This window comes from Carettochelys insculpta, chromosome 5 (genome assembly GCF_033958435.1).
Source record: "Carettochelys insculpta isolate YL-2023 chromosome 5, ASM3395843v1, whole genome shotgun sequence".
In the NCBI taxonomy this organism is placed as follows: domain Eukaryota; kingdom Metazoa; phylum Chordata; order Testudines; family Carettochelyidae; genus Carettochelys; species Carettochelys insculpta.
The window spans coordinates 113,854,954-113,867,570 of NC_134141.1; the positions used below are offsets into that span (position 1 = coordinate 113,854,954).

The 12,617-nt window shown below is 42.2% G+C and overlaps 1 protein-coding gene across 1 annotated transcript in view; it reads right to left on the bottom strand.

Moving 5' to 3' along the window:
- The window catches only part of SKA1 (spindle and kinetochore associated complex subunit 1), a 38,196-nt gene that overhangs the window by 1,655 nt on the left and 23,924 nt on the right, over positions 1-12,617 (bottom strand). Inside the window, exon 6 of the mRNA XM_074994351.1 lies at positions 1,730-1,899. Coding sequence (XP_074850452.1) covers positions 1,730-1,899 — 170 coding nt within the window. The remainder of the gene's footprint in view (positions 1-1,729; positions 1,900-12,617) is intronic.

Consider the following 12,617-nt stretch of genomic DNA (forward strand, 5'->3'; position numbering starts at 1 on the left):
ACAAAGACTCTCCTCTAGCCCTTGCAGGTCCAGTTGTCATGCTACATCTTGGCAACAGCACATGCCAGCACCCAAGCATCTCCCTGGAGCATCCAGCCCCTGGTCTCTGGACACAGGTATATGACTGGGTCAGCTCCACTGCTTACAGAGAACATGAAACCCCTCCTCTAGCCCTTGCAGGCCCAGTTGTCATGCTACATCTTGGCAACAGCTCATGCCAACACCCAAGCATCTCCCTGGAGCATCCAGCCCCTGGTCTCTGGAAACAGGTATATTACTGGGATACAGAACGGGTACCAGATAAAGAGAGATCATAAGACTATGACTTTCAATCTGGAAAAGAGATGGCTAAGGAGGAATATGATAGAGGTCTATAAAATTGTGATGGGTGTGGACAAGGTAAATAAGGAAACATTATTTACTTCTTTTAACACAAGAACGAGGGGTCACCAAATGAAATTAATAGGCCGCAAGTTCAAAACAAAATGAACCATTTTTTTTTCCACACAACATGCAGTCAATCCATTTAACTTCTTGCCAGGGGCTGTTGCAAAGTCCAAGACAATAACAGGGTTAAAAAAAAGAACTAGATAAGTTCATAGACTGTAGGTCCATCCTCCTGGCTATTAGACAGGATAGGCAGGGATGGTTTCCCTAACCTCTGTATCCTGGAAGCTGAGAATGGGAGCCAGGGGATGTATCCCTTGATAATTACCTGTTCTTATTATTCCCTCTGGGAAAGCTAGCATTGGCCACTGTCAGAAGTCAAGATACTGGGTTAGATGGACCTTTGGTCTGACCCAGTAAGGTCATTTTTATGTTCAAGTGTTTGCTATTTCCATTCTATGCTAGATGAATCACATGAAGCTACAGAGAAGGTAGGTTTGGAGTTAATGGACATGCTGACTGCAACAATGCTGTTATGAAACTGGTATTATCATGGGATTGATGCATGATAGCATAGTGGGACTCAATACAATTAACAGATGACATGTTTTAGCTCTGCAGATATCCTGGATTGGTATTTGTGTGAGGAATGCTGTTGACTAAGCCTGAGCTCTCACTAAATGAGCAGCCACAATAAGTGGAGATGGAACGTTGGTGTGTTCATAGCTAGGCTGGATACTGGGGGTTATCCAGGACGAAATTCTTTGGGATGATACCAGCAGCTCTCTCATTCTTTCTGCTAGCCCTTGCAGGCCCAGTTGTCATGCTACATCTTGGCAACAGCTCATGCCAATACCCAAGCATCTCCCTAGAGCATCCACAAAGAGCTGTTTAGATTTGCAGAAGGGCTTAGTCCTTTTGATAAAGGAGGTCAGAGTCTGCCTAACATTTAATGTATGGAGCCAACGTTCCTCAGAAGTCTTGTGAGGTTTTGGAACGAATACAGGCAGAAGAACATCCTAGTTGTGGAGCTGCAACACTACCTTTGGTAGGAAGGCTGGCTGAGGGCACACAGCTAGACCTGGTCCTACAAGAATACCATATAAAGAGGTTCCAATGACAGGACTCTGCTCTCAGGAAGCAATTATCACAGGGCAAAAAGAAGGAACAGAGGGTGCAGAATCAGCCATACCTCTTATACGAGTACAGCTAATACTGCAGATAAAACTAAGAGAAAAGTCTCCAACTACGTGTGCAGCATGCACATACCTAGCATAACATGAATTTAAGCAAGCACTTGAAGAATAAAGTTTCATAAACACATACATAAATTTATAAATACCTTTAGTATCCTTGGTTTCTTCTTCCAGGAATCTATGGTAAAGATTTCTGAGGGCAAAGCTCATAGATTTTACTGGCTGATGTAAGATCTTGTACTTGCTAACCACTGCCTTGTTCAAATCTTGAACAACTCCATTAATTTGATCGTATGTTAAACGACCCCGCATGTACCTGAAAAAAAATAATTAAAAAATGGTAATAAGGACATCACAGGCTTGTAGTGGCTCTCTCTCCAATGAGCCCTAATTCCTAAAAGTTACACCCAGTTAGTAATTTCCTCCTGGTTTTGTATTTATAAATACCTACAGTAGTTAATTTTGATCAATTTCTTTGATCCCTTTAATAGCTATGTTTAAAAACAAACAAACAAACTTGGCATGCACCCAAAGAGAAAGTCCAAACAAAGTTTTAAAAATTGTTACATGGAGGGGTGAAAAATATCCAGTGCCTAAAGACTGCAATAAGCATATTAAAAATAAAATTCAGAGATTGTGATTATTGTGCATCCCTCTCTTGAGCTGCAGATGAAAATCAAGCAAACTTTTTTTTAAAAAAAGGCAAGCAGTGATTAAATTAGAATACTTCATTTATTTTAAAAGATAATGGTTGGTAATTTGGAGACCAAACCGTCTCTTACAGGGGGTAGTGATTTTACTTATACTTTTACATCATGGTGGCTACCTAGCTTTATATCTGAATACAGAGTTCTCGCTTCGCAGATTCTAAAATATTTTATAAAACTGCTGTCAACCACAATTAGATCTGCTGACAACAGGCTAGAGCACGGGTGTGCAAAGTCGTGGGGTAGGAGCATGACATCTTTATAAAGGTGATGCAGCGCAATCAGTTTCCACTACCTCCCCAACCCTTCTTCTCCCTCGTGGCCTCCACCATGGGAACGCACCCCTGCCACTAGGCAAATAGGAATGTTCAGAGGCCCTGCGTCAAGAGGTGGGGCTAAGCCAGCAAGTTCCCAGCTTGGTAAGGCCGCTGCATTGGTCCCCGCCGCCTGTGTCACACTGATCCCTGGGAGTCCCCCAAGATGCCAGTGTGGAGTCAGTGCTCCCTGTGGGGGTGGCAGGGATGCCTTCACTCTGGTGCCATCCTGTTCATCAACACAGCAGTGAGCCCCCAACCTACCCTCCTCAGGTCCTCACCCTGAGCACCCCCTCTTTGGGGCACTCCCTGGAGCCCCTCAGCACTCCCTGACTAAGCATCCCATCCCGTTCCTGAATGCCTCCTCCCTTCATGCTTTCCTGTGGTCCTTCCACAGGTGGGGAGCAGAGGCCCAGCTAATTGCACAACCAAAAAGTGGGGCTCAACGTAAAAAGCTTACTCACTCCGTGGGCTAGAGATATAAACAACAAGAAGGCAGGAAAAGTAATACTGAAATATTAGAACAATGAATTGCTTGCAACCAGGAGCTATCCAGTGTTAATAAAGTCATACATACAGGAGAAGATGATAAACAGCACTGATACAAAGTGGGAGACAGTTTTATAAAAACCACAGTGAACCCAGGCCAAACCTGAGCTGACTGACAGCAGACTTAATATGAAATAAACCGGAAAGCCATTGCAATAAAAGCCAATGCTAAATTTAGAAAAAACATATACATAGCCTTTATGTGGGTGGTTTTTCAACTCTTATTGCATATTTTGAAATTGTGTGTGTTCTGAAATTGCTCTGCTCTAACTGTTTCATAAGAAAAAAACCTGTCACACTCTCTCCTGTAGATCTGAATTACAGTTATAAATAGATCAATTATGAAAATAAATCACAAGCCCAGAAAAATGGTGACCATCAATGTAAATTACTGCTCCAGCGTTAAATGCTTTCATATTTACTTGCTGTTTTGCAAGTTCAGAAAAATAAAGTTATTACTTGGCAGCAACATTCATATCTGCCCTCTTTGTCCTCCAAAACTGTGCAGACTGAGTCAGCCCTGTTCATCTAGACCGGGATTGGCAATCAAAATAGCAAGAAGAGCCATTTTTTCCAATTTGGTAAAAAAAAAAAAAAAACAACCTCAGTAATTCAAGAGCCACAATGCATGTGCATATGAGATGGTCCTTAATAAATATCAAACCATATGTTTTGAAATGCCTATTTTAAGATCAACACACACACAATGATTTTAATGTGACACATTTACTGCAGGACATTCACAAACTTTTTACATATTCTATTTCCTCACACTTTTGTGCATTTGTACCACTGTCTTCTTGACTTTCACTCTCAAAACTTCTCCCTCTCTGGTGGAGTCTAGGGGGAGTCAGCCAACATTTCGAGATCACTTATCATTTGCTATTTATATATGAGTTGTTCATTTTGGGCCTTTTACACATTTATCGTTTATCAAAAATAATCAGGAGGGTTTTATTTTTCTTCTTTGCAATTATAGCATTGGGAACCACAAAGAAGTCCTTAAAGAGCTGCATGCAGCTCTGGAGATTCAGGTTCCAGACTCCTGAACTAGATCAAAAGGGTAGAGTAAGTGCCCCATCTCGTTACTTTAATGAAAGGATGACTGACCCCTTAGACCTTTTCTGCTATTGGATAGGTGGTTCCACTATGCCATTCACCAGCTGAGGTAGAAGTTCTTTCAAAACTTGTATCTCAAAATATAACTACTTCCCAAGTACTCTGTGAACACTATTTAAACCCGTTCACCATACAACAAAAAGTGCAATTCCATTTCTGGTCAATCACCACAGCCCAAACACTAATACTCATTTTACATTTAAAAACCTGGTAACACATTTTCCACATTCACTATCCTCTGCAGTGGATAACATATGTATTTCACGAGATAGATATGATCTACCTTAAACCATTCACAAGTTGTAAAATGCTGCATATGATGTCTCACAAGTGGAAAAGTTGTAATACAATTATCCAATACTTGCATCCCTCTAATCCTCCCCAACAATATTTCAGCTATTTTGCAGATGTTCTCTGCTAATAGATTGATGTACACTGAATACAAAAGTATCCCAAATGGAAGTTACAATTTCCACTGGCTGATGTAAATGTATATTTACAAGTGAAAATGCTGGACTTAATGTGCTACTATGATGCTAAAGTATGATTAAAAGCTAGGATCAACAGAAAGGGCCTAAAATTGTTACTGAAATAGCAAAATGAAACTTGTTCTTAGCATCTTGATTGTCTTATGGTCCAGATTGGGGTCGGCAAAATACAGCCTGTGGGCCAGATAAGGCCCACCAAGCCATGGGATCCAGACTACAAACCAGCAGGAGCCATGCGGAGGGTCCCTGCCTGCTGCCCCCCGCCTCCACGACTCATGCGTTCTTCGCCTGCTGTGGGGGGGGAAGGGGAAATTGGCCCACCTCCCAGGGCGCAAAGTATGTAGGGGACACACAGCCCCTGCAGCCGGCCGCTCTAAGTGGGAAGAACAGATGCCTATCTGACAGTCCCATGGGGCAGCTAGCTGTGAGCTGCCCATGTAAGCACCTCCAGGCCAAAGGCAGCCTCTGGCACCTCAGCCTCTTCCTCCCACCAACCCTCTGCTTGACTTCTTGCACCTCTGCCTCACATAAATCAAATCCTCTGCACCCCCATTTCCTGCATGCATACCCCTTCCCAGACCCTGTACCCTAATCTTCCCGCCACCACCCCCAGGTCACAAACCTGCACCCCCGCCCTACTAGACCACTCTCCCCCAAACCTGGCATTCTTTCCAGCACTCCTCTTCCTGGTCAGAATCCTCTCCTGCACCCATACCACCTCCCAGACCCTGCACCCAGTCAAACCCACACCCTGCCGTGGGTGAGCAGGAAGCACCTTTTAAACCTAACTCCCCTAAACATTCAACAATGGATTTAAAAGTAGCTATTCTTGCACAGAAGATTTTTTTTTACACTCAGAGAGAGAGAGAGAGAGAGAGAGAGAGACAGACAGACAGACAGACAGACATCTGGAGTTCATTTTACAAATTCAACACTATCATCTTAGGCTTCAATAAAGATCTTAACTGGTTAACGCAGTACAAAGGCAATCTCCCCACCTTTGACATTTTAATTTCTACATCAAATGCTATAAATTAGACGCATCCAGCCTAACTTAATTTGCTTCATGAACACTGATCCTACAACTGATGGGTAACTTCTTATGCTGTTATATACACCCTGAATTATGTAAGTTCCACTCCAACTCATCTGCTGAAGTGGGTCTTACCCAAAAAAGCTCATGACCCAATACATCTGTTCGTCTCTAAAGACGTCACATGACTGCTTGTAATTTTTAAAGTTACAAACTAACAATGACTACCCTTCTGAAAACTACAGGGAGTTAGAGGCTAAGGTGGTTTTAAATCAAGTTTACACCCCATTAGTTTGGGACGATCCGAGGCAGCTCTGGAGCATCCCCCAGCATCAGAGTGCCTGTTATGGTAGCCTCCCCAGAATCTCTACAGAACTAAACACTAATACACCTTTCCAGCCCTCAGTTGCATCCTGTGTGTCTGTGCTTGAAAAGGAGTTTCTAGACAACGGTGTGTGGCTGTCTGCTTCAATTTCTCCACCAAGGAATTCTGCCCAGGTTAGGTCTGTGACTTCTAGAATTTGTTTGCACTGCTCTGGCCTCTTTACTCAGTGTAAAAGGAGTGGAAATGGGAGTGAGATTCTCATCCAGTTTTCCAGGCAAATAAAAGAGTTCTGAATGAATGTGTTGTTTTCATCTGCATTAAGCGGGCTTTCAAGCAGAACTATCAGCAGGTAAGACCCAAAGCTCTGAAAGCCAAAAACCTGGAGGGAAAAATAAAGGGAAATATAGAATTAGTCTGCACCCCTTCTGTTTTAGTCAACTGAAACACTGACAAGCTTACTCTATTAAACAGTATAATAGCCAAGATTTTTGGCTGCAGAACATTCTAGACAAATCAAAAGGCAGTAAGCCACGCACAGCTCAATAAAAACAAGTAGCCACCATTAACTCTATTTTATTAAGTACTGTGTCCTTAAGAGTCACATTTCCTTCCACAAGGTGTTCCCCACACAGAAAACTACAAAACTTGACTAGATTTAATTCTGTTCTGTACCAGTTTTAGAAGGATGTAGAAAAATAAATATATATGGGGAAGAAGTGTCACAATTACAATTTAGTTTTGAAGGTTGTAGGACAAACAGACTAGATATGAAACAAACACAGCAAAGACAAATAAATTAATGGTTTTAAAGTGTAAAACACTATCATCATAGAGCACACCTGAAAAGTGACAGCCAACATTAAAATTAACAGAAAACAAGTCAAACTGATTCTATTAATGGGATTGATCTATATTAGATGCCAGGTCTCCAGAATCAGGACAGATATCGGATTCCAAATTACCACGTCCCTCAATTACTTGTATCCAGTTATATATTAATCAGTGGCATCTTGTTTATAAATAAATAAGAAAATACACAAGTAAAACCAAACCCTGTTCTATAAAAGTGGCACTACAGTTGTACAACTATTTTTATTTTTCCTTGAAAAAACACACCACACCACTTTAAAATACATATACACCAGTGAAATGCACCCCTCCACACCAAATGTGGTTGCAAGTAACAGACAACACAAAGTATTACTGTGGGAGCATCAGATACTCTATATTTATATAGACCTTTTCTGCTATGTGATCGCAAATAATATTGTTCCTTGCTTATGTTCACTGACTGTATCTTTAGTATTTTGCATCCTGTTTACTTTCTTCTCTACCTGTGAGGGAGAATTTCTCCATTTGGAAGAGTAACTGTGTAGTTTTTCTCTTCCTGATCCTCCCAAACATAGTTAGGAACAAGCTGCCCCCAAATCCTCCCATGTTCCCATCTGACCACTGCTAAAATCCAGACTCAGCAGGAACCTAAATGAGTCAAGGTAATTACTTTTTTAATATCAGATTAACTGAAATTCTTCCATTGACTTGAATAAACTTAAACCTATTAGAATCCAACAAAAGTTGTTATAGACACAATATTATATTATACCTAATTAGTAGCATTTTAATATCAGGAAAGCATCAGGCTTAACAGCCCTGTTTAAAAACAAAATCACCATTTATTTCAACTGCATATTTCCTTTAATCCACAATTCATCATGAACAGAAAAAAATTCCATAACATTACTTTCCCCAAAGAAGTGCAATTAATCTATCGTTTATATCAGAGGAACAAATTCCTCCAACAGCAAGTCATCAAAAATAAACTTTGAGAAAAGAAAATATTTTTTCTTTGGTTACCAAGCTCTGAAAATTGGGACTTAGAATTTATTCAAAGAACCTAAAAAAGGCACACCCACTAAGAAATTTGAGAAAGAAGTCAAGGAACACTTAATCTGCATCTAATTTATAGTATGTTGAGACATATTACTTTCATAGAAAATGGATCCATTTTAGATTTTAAGTCTATTCCAGAAATTTTAATGTTACAGGTACAATTTCTAATTTAAAGAAGATATTCTAACTGTTCCAGGTACTTTTAGATGCATACCCAAATGCATCCCACAACTTTGATATTTGCTGTTCTAAAAATATCAAGGTGGTACAGATTATACTAGGATAATAAGCTTCTTAAAAATATCTTCTTCATAATACCACATAACAGATCTGGAAAACAGCTGGATCTTGTCAGCTGATAACTCTGGCAGGCTGTGGGAATTCTCATCTCTCACAGAACCAGCAATCCTCTACTGGCACGGTCTCTGGGGTATATACTAGTTGCTATATATTAGAGCAGACAATAAGTGACTCTGTCATACACTGGAACCAAAGCAGACTGGGTCAGAGAATCAGGAGCCTCTAACTATTCCTCTGATTGCTAGTATATAGGAACGCTTGGTTTGCAGTAACTGTAGGTATAAACCTACCTTGCACTAACCAAACACTAGGGCTATGTCTCCACTGGCCTGCAGTTCCAACTATGAGGATGTAAATAGGAATGTGCACAATGCTGTGCTGTAACTTCTCTATGTGGATACTGTGGGAATGAACTAAAGGGTTTCTAATTCACAATAACGTAGATCAGTATGACAAGAACTATGTTCATATTAACTAGAAACTTTCAGTTTGCACCTGGAGTGACTATGTGGCAGAGTTACAGCATAGCACTTTGGTGCTTAGTGCTTATTCACACTTCATACTCAGAGCTGCCAAGTATAGACAAGCCTGAAGTGTCTGTAGTGTCCTGTTTATGCATACTAAAAATTCGGTAGTGTGGTTTGATATAGACTGCTTTGAAATGGAAAGAGATCAGAGCATACTAGGGAACAATTAGTGTGCAGTAGGAGAGCCCATACAGATACCTGGAGAATGGCACGCTAATGCAAGGTAGATTTTTTCACCCGTTTGCACCAAACCAAGCGTGCATGTAAATATGCTGCAGCCATCACTTGTGTTCTGAGGGCATCTCAGTGCAAGAAAAGATTTGGGCTTTAATTTATTAATTAGAATATATTTCTAAACCTACAATGTTAGGATGCACGATGTCCTAAAACTAATTCACAAAATTTCACTAAAACTGTCTACAACGGGCAATTCTCTGAGTGGTTGATTCAAACAGGTTTCACAATATTTTATTATTACTTCCTTCCCATAACATGTGATCTTCTAATGAACTCATTCTATAATTCCCAGACAGAGGAAAGGAGCAAAAGCTGGTTAAGCCTCCCTTACATTTGAATATCTCAATTGTGTGCATGGACAAAAATGTTGTATGCCAAGGTTGAGCCTATACCTACAGATAAGTGGCCTGATTTCAAATATACTGAACACTGACAGTGCTCCTTGAACTCACATGACCACAAATAAAGGAATGAAGAAATTTCAGCATGTGACTCTTGAAATATCATATATCACTCTGAGGAAACAAGGAGAAGACTATAAAGTTTCAGGGCAGCCTAGAGCAATAGTAAGTATGAGGATGTCATCAAGATTCAGTAAATATTTTGTTTTCTCCACAACATTTATTTTATAGAATGGCAGCAATGACTCGCATGTAAAACTTCATGACAGCTGGACAACTCTACAGCACTGGCCTCTTGGAGTCCTGGTGCTGGTAAACCTCTGGCACAGTCAAAGATTCTTTATTCAAGGGGCTGACATTTTTGCACATCATGGCTACGTCTACACGTGCACACTACATCGAAATAGCTTATTTCAATGTAGCGACATCGAAATAGTCTATTTCGATGAATAACGTCTACACGTCCTCCAGGGCTGGCAACGTCAACGTTGGGCAGCACCACATCGAAATAGGCGCTGCGAGGGAACATCTACATGCCAAAGTAGCACACATCAAAATAAGGGTGCCAGGAACAGCTGCAGACAGGGTCACAGGGCGGACTAACAGCAAGCTGCTCCCTTAAAGGGCCCCTCCCAGACACACTTGCACTAAACAGCACAAGATACACAGAGCCGACAACTAGTTGCAGACCCTGTGCATGCAGCATGGATCCCCAGCTGCAGCAGCAGCAGCCAGAAGCCCTGGGCTAAGGGCTGCTGCACACTGTGACCATAGAGCCCCGCAGGGGCTGGAGAGAGAGCGTCTCTCAACCCCTCAGCTGATGGCCGCCATGGAGGACCCCGCTATTTCGATGTTGCGGGACGCGGATCGTCTACACGTTCCCTACTTCGACGTTGAACGTCAAAGTAGGGCGCTATTCCCATCCCCTCATGGGGTTAGCAACTTCGACGTCTTGCCGCCTAACGTCGAAGTTAACTTCGAAATAGCGCCCAACACGTGTAGCCATGACGGGCGCTATTTCGAAGTTGGCGCCGCTACTTCGAAGTAGCATGCACGTGTAGACGCGGCTCCATGTGATCATTCCTGGACACTAAACAACAGTCAGAGTCAAGTCAGCTCCCCAATAAATAAATGGTCTGGTTTAGCTATAATAGATATTGACACTGGGTTACACAGTATTAAAGTCATGTCTACTCTCTCAAGGGGGGAGAGAGAGAGAGAAAGTATTTTTATAGCAAAGTCACTGGGCATTTTTATCTGGAAATGAAACACATACCTACTTTTAAGTGTCTCATCCTAACATGTCTGACACCAATTAACATATATCCACTCCTGAGCTAAGACCAAACATAATACATTTCAGACCCCAAGCTTTATAGTCTGAGTTACAAGGATCAAATGCAAATTTCAAATGAAAATACTATCTCAGCCATAATTACTGCATCATTCCCACAACACTATAACATTCTTTCCAGATCACTAATTTTCAATAGACATGATGGAAACTTTATCACAAATGAAAAATGTGACGTGACTTTGAACCCTGAATCACTCTGATATCTGCTATTAACTGGCAGAGAAGCTATTCATTAAAATTCTATAAAGTTGCAGTACGGATTAGCTTCTGTAAGTTTCTTATCAACACCACATGAGCAGACTTAACTCAAATTCTGCTTAAATTTATCTGAAACATTTAATTGGGCCTGTAACCCTTTGAAGTACTGTTTGAGCATAACAGGCCTTAACAATGGGTCTTTACTCTTTGCCTGGATAGTGCAAAGTTTTAAAACAAACTAGGAACTTCAGATTCAAAGGTGACCAGGTACTTTTTAAAGTCACATTGGCAGAGGAACGCTCACTGTGTATAGCTGTCAGCAGATTCCAGTCCAAATCATTACGTACCAAGTGAAATACTGTGTTTGATGGTTACTGCAGCTTCACATTACAAAACCAAACAAACAGAGAATGTTTCTGTATTAACAGGAACTATTGAGTGATTTTTTTTTCCATATTTTGATACAGTAGACTCCTGATTTACATGCGGATTACGTCTTGTGCAACCCCCTGTAAGTCAAATTTTGTGCAACTCAGGGGAGTCAGAAAACTGACCAGTGCAGCAGCCCTGCGCAGTTTCCCGTCTCCTGAGAGGCCAGTCAGTTGGGGCTGGCCAGCAGCGGGGAAGGAGCTCTTGCCAGAGTTTGGAATCAGCTGGGGCAGCAGCCACCCAAGGAGGAGGAGGAGGAGGAGCAGCAGCAGCAGCACTCTGGGGAGATGCAACCAGAGCTGGAGCAGTATGCCTAATTGGAGACGGGGTAGGAAGCAGCCCAGGTCAGGGAACAAGGAGGAAACCCGAGAGTCGAGTGTGTTGAGGCAGGGATCCTTGCTGAGCTAGTGGCTGCAGGGAGGCGGGGGACACCCACCACCAACAGGGCCCTGGGCTGCAGCTTAGTGGAGAGGGAGGACCCAAGCTCCCATACTCCTACCCCAGGACCCCAAGGAAGGGGGAACTGTGACTAGGCCACAGGACCTGCAAACTGCGTCTAGGCCACCGGGCCTGTGCATGTTGATTAGGTCACCGGGCTGGTGTGTCTTGACTAGGCTGCTGATGCCTGCAAACTGTGACCAGGCCACTGAGGCCTGCACATATTGACTAGGCTGCTGGGCCTATGAACTTTGAGTAAGCCACTGAGTCCTGACTAGGCTGCAGGTCTCTGGAGGCAGTGTGGGGTGGGAGACTCTGCCACACAGTCAATGAGATGAAGAGTGGGGACGACTTGAAAAAGCTTATTCGGGTTCAAATAGAAAGCCAGGGCATATAAGTGCCTGTCTTCACTGGTCTTTTGACAGGCATATGACAGAAGACCAGTAGGAAGATACCCTGGTTCATGTAAAAAAAAAAAAAAAAAAAAAAAAAAAAAGAGACCACTTTGTGCAAGAGGGCTGGGTGGGGTAGAAGCTGTATTTTATGCTTATGGAAGACCACATAAGGTGGTTCCAACATCAAGCCATGCAACTCAGAGGCTTGCCATACTAAAGTCTCTGCCACCAGGAAAACTGCCTTCCATACTAGGTGTGAAAGAGCATGAGGCCAAAGGCTCAAGGCATGACCCCTAATGCAGAGTTGAGGAGGGCCAGGTTGAGGTT